The following is a 13701-nucleotide window of genomic DNA, read 5'->3' on the forward strand; positions in this document are numbered from 1 at the left end:
TGATATTGTCGTACTTTAATTCTTGTTTTGTATCCGCTCTTGTATCCACTTTCCTTTCCTCATATATGGACACTCTGTTCCTAACCCTGAAGCCTACAAGAAAACTATACTAAGAGAATTTTTTTTAAAAAATTTAAGAATTTAATGGTGTTATTGTGGTGAAAACTATCAATCATGTGTATTGAATATGAGATATGCGTGTAAATTTGATACTTACATCAAAATATATAGGGAGTTTTAACTAAAATCCCGCGGTACTGTTCATTTTACCGAAAAACCACATTTTACACTAAAAAGTCAATCATGATACTATTCACTTTACCCTTTATTTTGTCTTTATCGTTAAAACTCAAAGTTTTCAAGCTCTTTTCGTTAGTTTTCCTAAATATTATATATGGGAGGCTATATATTCAATATGCTCATATTCCTGGCTTTGGAAACACACATGCAGCTCACTCGTGCTCCTTGTTTTCAATTACGCACTGACTTAGTTCAGGCATAGTGGGTTCTAAATTACTTAGGGAATATGAACCCTAGGGTTTTTATTACAAATGGTCCTTGAAATTTACTCTCACCATCAAGATGGTCCCTGAAATTGAAAATCAATCAATGTAGTCCTTGAAAATAGGTGTCACAAATCAATGTGGTCATTCCGTCACAATTCTATTAAAAATTCCGTTAAGTGCTGATGTGGTACATAAATGAGCCCCATAAAATTTACGGGTTTTTATCACACATGGTCCCTGAAATTGACTCACACCACCAAGATGGCCCCTGAAATTGACCCGCTGCATCAAAATGATCCTTAAAATTAAAAATCAATGAATGTAGTCCTTCAAAATAGGTGTCGCACATCAATATGATCATTCCACCATAATTCTGTAAAAAAATTTGTTATGTGCTGATGTGGGTTTAATAATTAATTTAAAAAGTTGATTGCAAGACTGGGTTTTTGGTTTCACAACTTTTTATTAACTATTAAATTATTATATCTATTTGTAATTTTTTTTAATTTAATTAGACTTGTATGATCTATTTATGTGTCACATCAGCATATAACAGAATTTTTGATAGAATTGTGACGGAAGGACTACATTGTTTTGGGGCACTTACTTGCGAGACTACATTGATCGATTTTCAATTTCAGTGATCATTTTGATGTCTCGGGTCAATTTCAAGGAACACTTGTGAGAAAAAAGGATTTATGGGACTCATTTATGTGCCACATCAGCACTTAACAGAATTTTTAACATAATTGTGACGGAATAATTACATTGATTTGCAACACCTATTTTCAAGAACTACATTGATTGATTTTAAATTTCAAGTACCATCTTGATGGTGATTGTTAATTTCAGAGACCATTTGTGATAAAAACCTTAAATACTATATGGTGAATTTTTTCAGATTAAGAAGAATATTTATATGTTTAATGTCCTCTAAGGTGCTTCTTGACTAATGAATTCACATTTAGTTATTACCTATATGTTCCATAAGGAAGATTGGAAGGGCTTTTAAGCAATATCTGACCCTCTTTCATATCGGTTTTGGTAATTTGCTTATGTTTCTTTTACAATTGTGCAGAGAATTTGCTGTCAAACTTGATGTAAATCAAATAATGTATGTTTAAATTTTTTCTCATGATTTGCAACATGCCATATTGGGCCTCTTCTATTCTGCTCTCTTAACTCTTGTGGTGGTTTTTCCCTGATGGAATAGATATATACAATCCTGATACTAACAATGCTATCTGCACTGGAGAGAAGAAGATTGTAAAGGAAGGACATAAAAACTTTCCTAGTGTAATACTTTAGTTTTACTTGCAGGTCTTGGTTTTCTTGCATGGCATTTGTCTTGGAAGATGAAAGTGTTTGGTCACAGACCTTCGCAAAGCTCTGCATTGTATTCCTTCCATTTCTATGTGCTGCTCTATTGGGAATCTCTCGTGTGGATGATTACTAGATCATTGGCAGGACGTCTTCGCTGGAGGTCTTATAGGAATTGTCATAGCTTCGACTTGTTAATTGCAGTCCTTCCCTCTCCCAAACCAGCGGGATGGGTGGGCACCTCAAGTGTATTTCCACATGCTGGGTGCAGAGAAGAATGTTGGCGTGTTCTTATCTCCGGCCACGAGGTTAAGCTCTCTCATATGCGAAGAACAGATATTAAGATTCCAGATTCGAGTCCACAAGTCCACCAGTTACTGGAAGAAGGGAGAAGATCCTGAGTTTGAGTTTGTATGTCAAATAAAAATTATGCAGAAGGTATATATATTTTTTGTATACGCGATGGAGTACTTCATTTGATGACTTCATATCGTATGTGTAGCTCCTAACATCATTCTTTATTCAATGAAAATTTTATAAATTTAAAAAAAAAATAGTATGATTTTTGTTATGAATTGCTTTGTTGGTCTTGTTGGTAATGATGAATGTGATATGGTTTTTCGTTATCCTACTCTTGAGTCCAACACTACACCAATTATGCTTTACTAATTTGGTCCAACTTAAGCTAATCTAAGCTGGTCCAATTTAGACTTTTAAACTAGTTCAGTCCGATATAGTACGGTGGAACAAACGCTCCTTTTTGTCTTCTTTTTTTTATCCGAAATCACTTTATTGCATGCATATTGTAAACTTGTCATCACCACCACAATTTCTACCAGAAAGCGTGTCATGTATCAGAGAAAAACAGCATGCATTGGACAACTGTCCAAAGAAAGATGCATAGTTTGTTTGTTTTGTTCTCTCTTTTTGAGAGTTTGATTGCAACAAGAGGACCTAGAGAGAAAGAAAAAAAACGTAGCAAAAATGGAAGCCTTCCCTCTCTGCATGATCATTGCATTGTTATCAGTTGCTGCATATTTTTTCATCACTCGTCTTGTCCACGGCGGCAAATATGAGAATTGGAAGAACTCCCCGCCAGGACCTGTTGGATGGCCGATACTCGGAAACCTTCTTCAACTGAGCAGCAGCCAAATGCATGAACACTTGTTTAAGTTATCCAAAATTCATGGCCCGCTCTTTAGCCTGAAATTGGGTCCAAAGCCGGTCATTGTGGCAGCTTCGCCGGAAATGGCACGCATTATCCTCAAGGAACAGGAGGCTGTTTTCTCCAATCATGTCGCCAACGAGACCTCCCTAGTCATGTCATATGATGCCACCTCCCTTGTATATTCTCCGATGGGTACACGATGGAGAGTGCTCAGAAGAATATTGAATGAAAATGTCTTCTCTACTAGAGCCCTTGACAATTTTACACCACTTCGCAAGCAAAAGGTTCGTTAATTTCCGTCCGTTTTAACTTTTGCCGATGGATCATGTTAGATTACGTAATTGAAATAATTTGTAAGATCACATTTGAAATCATTCAAGCATCTCGGCATATCTTGATTTGATCAATAAGTCCATGAAGTAATTGCAGTAGTATCTGTTGATTTGATAAGAGATACACACTTACTAGACTGGGTTTTTTTTTTTTTTTTTTGTCCTTTTTTCTCTAGATCGAGCGATTGAGAGTTTTAAGAAGTGCTTTTGAAATAACTAAGAATATTTTCAGAAGACCAAAAGTACTTTTGACTATATTTAGCAGAAAAAATTAAGGCAAGCATTAACATTTTTGATGTGCTTCCAGTAAAACCACTTACGAAAAGAACTGTTCTTTACATTGAACGCTGTTGGCAAGAAATTTTTTATTTAGGCAGTTTCATTGCCTCGTTTTGATACTAATTTATGTGCTATAACTAATAGTGGTGAAATACATGAGTGTATTAGTGACACCACGTAATGAGATTGTGAGTTCAGTTCATTCTTATAATAAAGTCCTCTCCTATATATTGGGGATATGTTCTTAAATATCGGAGAAAGAAATTTTCAAATATTGGAACAAAGATTTTCATTTTTATATTGATATTGATACTCTAAATATGGTTTATTCTTTCAATTGTTTGTAGGTCCATGGATTACTGAAGCAGCTCTACTCAGCTTCTTCGTCAAAGAATCCGGTGAACATTGGAGAGTGGGTTTTCATCACCGTAGCCAACATTACAAGCAACCTTACATGCAGTAAGAGCCTTTTTGAGTACACAACAATGGAAGGGAGAGACATGAAAGAATCATTAAGAGAATTAATAAAACTTCTTGGCACGGGCAATGTTGCTGATTTATTCTCATTATTCAAGCCTTTTGATCCTCAAGGGCTCAAACGGAGAACGTTGGCGATCTTTTGGAAATATGATGCTTTGTATGAGAAACTTATCGACGAGAGGTTGAAGGAGAGGGAAATTGGAATCAACAATACTACTAAGAAGGAGAAAGGGGACATGTTAGATGCATTGTTGAACTATAGAAGTGATAAAGATGATGACCTGAGAACGCTTTCTAGAAACATGATCAAAAGCTTGCTTTCGGTAAGTCAATATATAAGCTTGATATACATTGTTGGTCCATTGTTTAAAACAGTTTTAGCTTTTGACTCCGGTGGCTGTTAGGCTTTTGGGACTACTGATTGTGTAACAAATCAAACCTACTTGAAATCGATTCATTTTAAGAAATTAAGAATTGTCTTGATTTTGATTTTGCAGGACATGTTCATTGCAAGCACGGAGACAAGCACAAGCACTGTCGAGTGGGGAATGGCAGAGATCCTGAAAAACCCTGATGTACACAAGAAAATAGTTCTGGAATTGGACCAAGTTGTTGGAAAGGACAGGTTTGTTGAAGAAAGCGACATTGCAAATTTGCCTTACCTTCAAGCAGTAGTGAAAGAAGTTTTCCGACTCCACCCAGCAGTCCCACTCATTACTCGTCGCTCATACAAGGCTTGTGAGGTTTCTGGGTATCATTTTCCTAAGGATTGCGTTGCGGTGGTGAACATTTGGGGGATGGCTAGAGATCCAAGCATTTGGGAAGAGCCTTGCAAATTCAAACCAGAAAGGTTTATTGGTTTGAAGATTGATGTGAAAGGCCAAGACTTCAATCTACTGCCATTTGGGTGTGGGAAAAGGATCTGTGTAGGATGGCCGCTTGCTCATCGCACGGTGCAATTTTACTTGGCAGCATTTCTCCATGCCTTTGAGTGGGAATGCCCTCCTGAAGTCGTGGACAATATGGAAGAATTTGTTGGGATTACAATTCAAAAGGCCAAGAGTATCATCGCCATTCCCAAACCTAGACTGTCAACTTCTGTTTACCTGTAATCTGTGAAAGCTAGTGTTGTATCATTAGCCTGTCAAATTAAATAAATGTTGTTGGACGTATAATGTTAGAAAAAAAATTTCAAAATAAACAAGGGATTTGACGAGTTCCAAGGCAGGGTGAAATTCCCCATAGCCTCTTCGGGGTTAGAAATGGGTGAATAACCGTGACTTGCCACCGGTTGTCCTCCTTTTTTAAAAAAGAAAAAGAAGTTAAATTCAAGTGACTAGATATGTCTTTTTGAAAGTGATGCCTCTTAACAAAGGGTGACGTTTTTGAAGGGTTGTTTAACCTCTTCAGAATGGGGCAATTAAACCTCTATAAATAGAGGACAAGCTTTAGAGTTTTTACTCACTTACTTCCCTCTAAAATCCTGTACAAGTGTTATAAGAAATAACCTTCTAATCTCTCCATCTTTTCATTGAAAAATAAAAGTGAATGTTAACCAAACATGGTTTGGTGATCGGGGCAACACTATCTGCAATGCAAATATAACATCTATAGGGTTCAGTTTATATCCCTCAACCTCAAGCAATAGACTGTGTCCTTGATTGTTAAAAATATGTTCATAGTTAATCGTCTTTGGTCATAGTGTCTTCATGTGTCGTATATATTGTTAGCTTGTTCGTGTAAATTGTCAATTCGTAGCAAAACACGAAGTAGTTGAGTTTGTGATTCTCTTATACTAGGATATACTTAGATAATGTTATCACTGAGCATAACGATTGTGTTTAAAAGATTCCTTAATTTACTTAATTAGGGCTTAAACCTTCGAAACGCATGCACCAGATAAAGACAACGGAGAAAAACTGTCAAACAAAAATGTAAGCACATACATGTGATGTTTGGTTTGTTTTTTTCCTTTCCCCGTTACGATTTTCAAGGAGAAAACGATAAACAATTATATACATATACTCAGAGAGGAGAAGAATCAGAGGAGATAGAGAAATAAGACCATGAATTACCTGCATTTTACTTCAATTTCAGCAGCAGCACCTTCAACCTTCCCTCTCTGCATTACCAACATTGCAGTACTACTTCTTGCAGCTATATCGTCGTCGGTTTTTGCATATGTAGAATTATCATAGAGACGGCAACGCCCACTTCCAACAACACCGATATTGTCCCAACTTATTAATTACCACATGCACGATCCGTCAAGTATAGGGCTTTATCATAAAAGGCCTCGGTATTAGTTTGATTGGGGTTAAGATATTTAAACTCTTATTTTCTCATAAAAGAGCGACATAGGATATTTCAACACGTTCCCTCACATGGAACCCAATTAGTGGGTCACACGTGGGAGATCCACACATCGGCAACCACGCGGAGCAAAGGAGACTTACCCTTACACACGGGGCCAAGGGACCCACCATCATCGCACGAGGCCAAAGGAGATTCACCTACACACAAGGCCAAGGGACCCACCATCATCGCACGAGGCCAATGAAACCCACTCATCACGTGGCAATACGACCCACTCCCTGGCTCTGATACCATGTAAAATTATATAATTATCAGAGAGATGGGCCAAATGCCTACTTCCAACAACATCGATATTGTTCTCAACTTGGTAATGAATTATCAACTGCACAGTCCGTCAAGTGCGAGGTTTTATCACAAAATGCCTCAGTGTTTGATGACGTTGGGTTAGGATATTTAAACTCTTTTTTTTTCTTAGAGATACAGTCAATATGGGATACCACGTGGAGCCAAGGCGACTAACAAACGAAATATACTATGAATATTATTGATTAAACGAGACTGCCGAGACGGCTATAATTGAACAACTACATCTTGACGGCTTGTTCTAAGTAAATAACAGGCATTCTATTTATGATAAACTAAATCTTAATCTCTAACAAAACCTAATTCAAACGGGCTGAGTCTATGCCCAAATTTATTATTTTCCAACAATTCTTTCATCACTCATGCAGTCCATGGTTACGTTCATATGCGTATTGAGTGCTTGCAGTCGGATGGGTTTGGTGAATTCGGGACTGCGAGTCTTTGAAAGTATAACACTGATACAGCCCGAGGTACAGCAGTGTGGTTGTTTGGTGGAGTTACTAGGACAAGCTGGTATGCTAGAAGAGGCAAAGAAAGTAGTGAGGAAGATGCCGATGGAACCAGACTCATAAGTCTTGGTTGCATTGCTCAATGCCTGTGGAGTTCATGGATATGTTGAGTTATAAAAAGAAATGGTCGAGCATTTGTCTGGGAAAAGTTTAGAGCACAGTGGAGTGCATGTTCTTCTTCCAAACATGTACGCCTCCACCAACCAGTGGGACGATATGGTTCGCAGTACTTGCTTTTATGCCTTTCCTTCTTACTTTCCTGAGCGAGGAAGGGAATCACTACTTCGGATGCGGCTGTGGGATAGGGCATCGGGAAGAACATATGGAAAAGAGAACCTGCGAGTGCCATTCAGTTAGGATGTGCCCCCTGAAATTGTTATGATATTTGCCCTTATGACTCGTCTTCTTTTATAGGGTCTATCACAATGCTAAGTAAATGGAGGAGAAAATGGTGAGAAAGGTACCGGGATGTAGCTCAGTCGAAGCCTATGGCGATGATTTTGAGTTTGTCGCTGGAGATAGGTCGCATGTGTTCATGGACGATATCATGTTGGTGTCGCTTCCGATTGATAAGCATTTGAAGTCTCATTGGTTTGATAGGGATGTGACACGAATTCATATCAGAAATATCACCTGGAAGAGTGAAACTCACGGACACCGTGATTACTTGCAAGAGGAAGGCTAACCGATTACACCAGTCTAGCTAACAAGTACCTTCCACAATCGTCGATTATTAGAGCTATCATCTGCCTTCACAACGGTCACAACTCAACCTCTCCAATTATAATTCACCTGCAACCCATAACCCATCTCTAATGACCCAACAATCTGTTGTTCATTCTCTCTGCCTTCATATTTCACATTCGACACCATAACCCAACTAACCCAACAACGATCTACCACATACCACCAATCAATTACCGTGTTCCAACCTATATAAGACTCTAATTTGTTCAATATTTGCTACAACTTAAATAACCATAAGCATTCATAGTTATGAACCACCACCTCCCATTATTAAACTGCCCTCACATCCTATAACTCCCTAGTTCATTCTCTATCACTAAGTGAAGGCTCACTGCAAACACATTAAGACGCTCATCTATCGCCTACGAATTGATAAATCAAACAATCCAAGCTATTGCGGTAACATATTCTTCGCAATTTGAATTATGCTATCTGACTCATCCAGATCTTCCCAATCATAGTACTAACAACCACTAAATAACCCAGCCAGTTATAGATCATATGTTTCAAATATAATGTAATTTTTCATACGAAACAAAGATAGAAAACATAGCCGAGAAAGAAAATGCACATTTGCCACCAAAAACAAAGGCAAAAACCCAATCATGCAAGTTGTAACAACAAAATGCTCAAGAACAACTAAACTCATCACAGCAACTACCCAATGGGTATCAATAGAGAGAACCCACAACATTTACACCATGAAAAACAATTACGCAGTGGTGTAGCAATATGAAGCTGAAGGAAAGACAATAAACCAGGAACACATACATGGGCGGGAAATTGAAACTTAGGGACTTCGCATAAAACCGACCATCCCCAATTCTTATGAAGAATGCCAATTCCGTAGAAGGCTAAAACAGTTAACAAAACCCCCAAGAATAAGTTATGTTCTAGCAGTAAGGGTTTAATGCTCAACATCTTCAGTGTATTTGCATTATGCATATGCATGTTCAGTGTCCATCCATCGGCAGCATCAACACAATTGCTTGCGTATATAACGAATACGAAATACAACAACATTTCAAATGCGTCCTATCTGGATAAACTATATAGGAAAAGAGCGAGAGGACAATAATTAAGTAGTAATTCGATAAATACAGACCACGGCGTACGATTTAAGCTTATTTTATCACCAAACCACAACACAGTCACAAACTTCTCATCATCCACAGGCCACATTTTTTTAATTATAAGGTATTTATGGAATTACCAACTTGCCATCATCATGACGCTATTCACACTGCGGCGGCGGCGGCTTCCTTGACCGTAGACGGTGGTGGGGAAACGGAGTCAGCGGTCACCTCCGGAATCTTGACATAACCCACCTTCTTCGGGCTGAAGTCTTTGAAATCGTCATCGAAAGAGCTGGAGCCGCTGTCGTCGTGGCGACTGATGAAGACGGACCAAGCCAGGTACATAGTGGCGGCGGTGAGCGCGCCGCAGCCAACGCCGAAAAGCAGCGAAACGACGACGCTAAGGATGTCCTTGGTGCGATCGCGCAGGGAGCTGAGGTCGTAGGACGACGACGAAGAAGCCGTTCCGATGAAGGGAAAGAGCGGTGCTGTCTGAGTCCGCTTCTCGCTGTCGTGGTGGTGGTGTGGGACGAAGACGTCTTCTGAGCGGGCAGGGTGGATGTGTACAGGGCGGAGCTGGCCGATTTCGGTGACGACGGTGACGAAGCCGGAGGAGGAAGAGGAGGAGGGGAGACGGCGGAGGGAGAAGGAGTAGGAGGAAACGAAGAGGGTTTTGCAGGGCCTTGATGCGGTGGCGGAGATGGCGAAGAGGGAGAGGGTGATGAGGGCGATGAGGAGGAGGGATCGTTGACTCGTTGACGCCATGGATTTACCTGCACAGAGGAAAAGGGAGAGCGTCTCGTTCGTTCAAGTTTCAACCGGCAATTTAGGGATTTTGAGCAGGTCTCTGTAGCACCAAATTACCTAACTTATATTGCCCTCAACAAGTCCAAATAATTACATCATATTAAAAATTTGATTAATTTCTTTTCAGTTACATATAAGTATTTTTCATTGCACATTTCCAAAAGCAACATAATAGTCACACCCCAAATGATGTCTGATCCTCTAAAATATTGAAATGTGTTGAAAAACTTACTTGTATCTGTTATGTTAAGTCTTTATCATACTTATATGTAAATGTGCAATGAAAAATACTTATATGTAAATGTGAGATTTCATCAAAAACATAATTATATTTTGGAGCCTGTTGATAGAGTTCTCAAAACTTGAAGAACATCGGAAACACAGTTTGGATGAAGTATGACAAAACAATTAATTAAAAAAAAATTTTCAAGTTTCTAACAAATTAGTTTGTAACACTTATCTACTGAATCGTGTTCTCTTATAATGAAAAGTCTCTCCAGAACTTGAGTGTTTGTGAAAATTCGCCTCGCGAGATATGCATTCAACAAATCAATTGAGACAAGAACCAATTGTAACAAATTTTGAGTCGCTTTCAACAATAAAAAAAAATAAAAATAAAAAATAGGGGTACCTAGCTCTAGCAAAAATACCATTTTAGAAGATTATAATTGGATCTTTTGGTTTTATCAATCTTTCCCTCCTTTGAGATGAAATTTCAAGTTTTATTTGGCAAAAGTAAGAAGTTGTTAACATGTGTTACAAAGTCATGTTCGAGTTTGAATTTCTTCAGTCGATAGCTTAACAAGTTGATACAACATAACATATTATGATAACATATTAACACAAGCACGACTCGTTGAAAGGTTATATTATAGTAATTTGCATGAGTGTGATATTTGTATATGAATTAGTCAGATTGAGTTTGATACTTCTAACAATGCTACGCTAGTGTGATTTCAATATATTAGCATCACACTCAAGTTTTTTGGCTTACTATAAAAGTGTGATTCCTATATACGTTTAATATACATAGAAGGCCTAACAAACTTGCAATAATAATATTAGGTTTTCCACAATGGTTCAAGTGAATGTGGTACCTATATATTAGAATCAGACTTCCTAAGTAACAGAAATGCTACATTAATGTGAGTTCAATATGTTGATACCACAATCATGAATTTGATATATTGAACTCATGAGTTCAATAAATTATATCACGTTCAAATTTGCCGACCCTCTGTAAAAATGTAATTTCCATTCAATGCATTGGTATAACACTAACTTTTTCCGAGATACTATGAGAGCCTTATAGAAATCAAACTTAGGTTTAATATAATTTAGTGTAGAATGCCTTAATAAATTTAGTTATGTGGCAAAAATGTAAGAATAAGCTAAATTTGCACATTGACTAATATTCTGTTTTACTTTTTATCTGAATCTGACTTTTCTGTATTTTTCTTTTATTAATTTAAAAGGAAACTGGACAAAATCAATGCCATCCTCGCGAACCCCTTTACTACCAACTACCAAGGTAAACGAAGGCACACGATACAGAGCCACCACTGCAACGATGGCGAAACGAGTCAGCAGCCGGAATTCGAACGAGGCCGCATTGACTGGGGGCGTCAAGTCGGTCTTTCGGTTCTTTCGATTCGCCGAGTTCGAAATCCTCTTTGTTCTTTTCTTCGTAATCGCTTTCATCATTTTCAAAGATCTCGTAAGTTCCCAATTCGTCTTTTTCTCAATTTTTCTTCTGATTCTTTCCTTGGATTCTTTATTTTTGGATTTTGATTTCCTAATTATCATTATATTATGTTAATTTCGTTAATTATGCAATTTTAATTTTCTTGAAATTGATTCGGTTCATATAATTAATCACCTCATGTGATATGTTAATTTTAGGGACGAACAAATTATGCAGATCCTTGAATTTTTTTAACTCTTGCTGATTGAATAGGGCAAAACTGTTCTGGATATTTGATGTAATGTAAGAGCACATAATTATAGAACCGAAAACGTTTAAATTATTAACCAAGGGTTTGCTAGTAGTTTTTTATAATCAATAGGGATAGGGGTATTCGAATTTGGGACCTATTCGGAGAGAGAAGTGCTACTAAAGGGCAAGGGTTTGTAGCTCAAAGTGGTTAAGAGCGTTTACCCTTGCACCTGAGTTCCTATGTTCAAGTCCCCCTGCCCCGACATCGCTTGTATAACAGATTAAGTAACTTTTAAAAAGAAAGGTTCAGCTTTTGCTTATTTCTGCGGGACTTACCCCCGAATCAATCTTTTGACCCCCAGCACTCTTGTTTCGAGGGATTGCAGTCGCAGTCTGTTATATGGGGGTTATGTAGTTTAGAAATAGCAAGCCTCTCATGAATGTAGCTGAAATGAAGGTTTAACATAAGTAAGAAAGGAATCTAAGGTTTATGCATTTCTAGGAAGCTAAGTAGTAAAAGAAAGAACCAAAAAAATGGTTTTGGTTTAGTGCCAAAAGTTAATTGCAAGTGCATAGTCAAAACCTGTACCTAATACCGCTTAGCCAAAATCTGATTTGGTCATAGAATCATTGCAGTTAAATAGGAGTAAACAAAACCCAGAGAAGAATTCTCCATTCCGAAGTTCACACAACATACTCATTTACCCCTTCACGTTGTGGCGCAAAATGCCTTCTAGTTCCATTAGTTAACAAGTAGAAGGAAAGACCCTCCACAGATAGAACTAAATATCAGTATATGCCAATTACATTGCATTAATCTGAAACCAAGGATGCATTTAAGGCCCAAACATCCCATTGAATAGAAGCTTCATAACAAATTGAAAGGCTAAATAAGAACTATGGAAAGAAACCTCCAGTTGCCCTACCACTGATTGGCCAACCCTTTTGATTCCTTTGTGAGTGGTTTTTTGTCTATTCATGCTAAGTCTAAGATTGTTTACGCTAATCACCTTTTTCTAGAAATTTGAAATTAATCCTTAATTTCAGTAATGGATGATGATTAATCCTTAATTTCCTCAATGGATGATGATTAAGCTGCTAGAGTAATTGATTGCAGTTGATGTTTGCTGGGTTACCACCTTGCATTATTTGGACAACATAAATAAATTTGGGGTGAGAAACCCTTGATAAAGACTATCACATACCAACAATATTATGATTTGTTGATATAAAGATTCACTTTAGGCGATTTTCGGGTTAAGGGATTTCCAAGTTCCAAGGGATTGATGGGAATTTATTAATTGATCAAAAAAGTTGAATAGGAGGGATGACAGCATTACAAAAAACCCTCCATGACCATTACAAAGGCATGTGAGAGGGATTTGAAATCCCTACTTGGAAAGTGTCACTTGCAAATCCTTCTTATGTACCTATGTAATGATCTTGGAGTTCATTCCTTAATCTCTTCTATATTACACATTTCAAGAGGGCCTGGTAAATGTTCAATTTAAATGGTTAAAAGTTTTAGATCTTAACATTTGAATGTGTAAACTGCAGACATCGAGGCCGGAATACAGTCAGATTCTCGTGAAAAAGCCAGGCGGCGGTAGTATTTGGCCTTACTAGCTGGACATTTCATTGTTGGATTAACATTTGGTATATCATTCAGTTTTTGGATGTTGATTGATTGTGTACTTTCTTGTAACACAACAGATTTTCTTGTCATCCCTGTATTTGTATCTGTACATGTAATTATATGATTAATTAACAGCTTACAATATTTGTCGACGGTAAGAGGTTGGTTGTGAAAGTTCTTAAGTTTGCTGCAAGAGTAGCGAACTTGTTTCGTTTCTCGCATCAGT

General features: G+C 37.7%; 3 protein-coding genes and 1 pseudogene across 3 annotated transcripts; 3 read left to right on the forward strand and 1 right to left on the reverse strand.

The window, feature by feature from the left end:
• The first annotated feature begins 1639 nt into the window (after window positions 1–1639).
• Window positions 1640–2227, forward strand: LOC137740779 (lipid phosphate phosphatase 2-like; annotated as a pseudogene).
• A 583-nt stretch (window positions 2228–2810) lies between these two features.
• On the forward strand, window positions 2811–5197 carry LOC137739061 (geraniol 8-hydroxylase-like). Its single transcript, XM_068478540.1, has 3 exons — window positions 2811–3278; window positions 3953–4408; window positions 4583–5197. The coding sequence occupies exons 1-3, from the start codon at window positions 2811–2813 to the stop codon at window positions 5195–5197; spliced, it is 1539 nt and encodes a 512-aa protein (XP_068334641.1).
• Window positions 5198–8996: 3799 nt separating this feature from the next.
• On the reverse strand, window positions 8997–9942 carry LOC137739715 (uncharacterized). The gene has a single exon (XM_068479394.1). It carries the CDS (start codon window positions 9859–9861, stop codon window positions 9259–9261), a length of 603 nt encoding a protein of 200 aa, XP_068335495.1. The 5' UTR covers window positions 9862–9942; the 3' UTR covers window positions 8997–9258.
• Window positions 9943–11387: 1445 nt separating this feature from the next.
• On the forward strand, window positions 11388–13633 carry LOC137740079 (uncharacterized). Its single transcript, XM_068479879.1, has 2 exons — window positions 11388–11620; window positions 13397–13633. The coding sequence occupies exons 1-2, from the start codon at window positions 11396–11398 to the stop codon at window positions 13463–13465; spliced, it is 294 nt and encodes a 97-aa protein (XP_068335980.1). The 5' UTR covers window positions 11388–11395; the 3' UTR covers window positions 13466–13633.
• The last annotated feature ends 68 nt before the right edge of the window (window positions 13634–13701 follow it).

Source organism: Pyrus communis, chromosome 7, assembly GCF_963583255.1.
Source record: "Pyrus communis chromosome 7, drPyrComm1.1, whole genome shotgun sequence".
NCBI lineage: Eukaryota > Viridiplantae > Streptophyta > Magnoliopsida > Rosales > Rosaceae > Pyrus > Pyrus communis.

Coding starts and splice junctions, on each gene's coding strand:
- LOC137739061 (XM_068478540.1), top strand. CDS start 2,811: ATGGAAGCCTTCCCTCTCTGCATGATCATTGCATTGTTATCAGTTGCT. Junction 3,279..3,952: donor CACCACTTCGCAAGCAAAAG/GTTCGTTAATTT, acceptor AATTGTTTGTAG/GTCCATGGATTACTGAAGCA. Junction 4,409..4,582: donor TGATCAAAAGCTTGCTTTCG/GTAAGTCAATAT, acceptor TTGATTTTGCAG/GACATGTTCATTGCAAGCAC.
- LOC137739715 (XM_068479394.1), bottom strand. CDS start 9,861: ATGGCGTCAACGAGTCAACGATCCCTCCTCCTCATCGCCCTCATCACC.
- LOC137740079 (XM_068479879.1), top strand. CDS start 11,396: ATGCCATCCTCGCGAACCCCTTTACTACCAACTACCAAGGTAAACGAA. Junction 11,621..13,396: donor TCATCATTTTCAAAGATCTC/GTAAGTTCCCAA, acceptor TGTAAACTGCAG/ACATCGAGGCCGGAATACAG.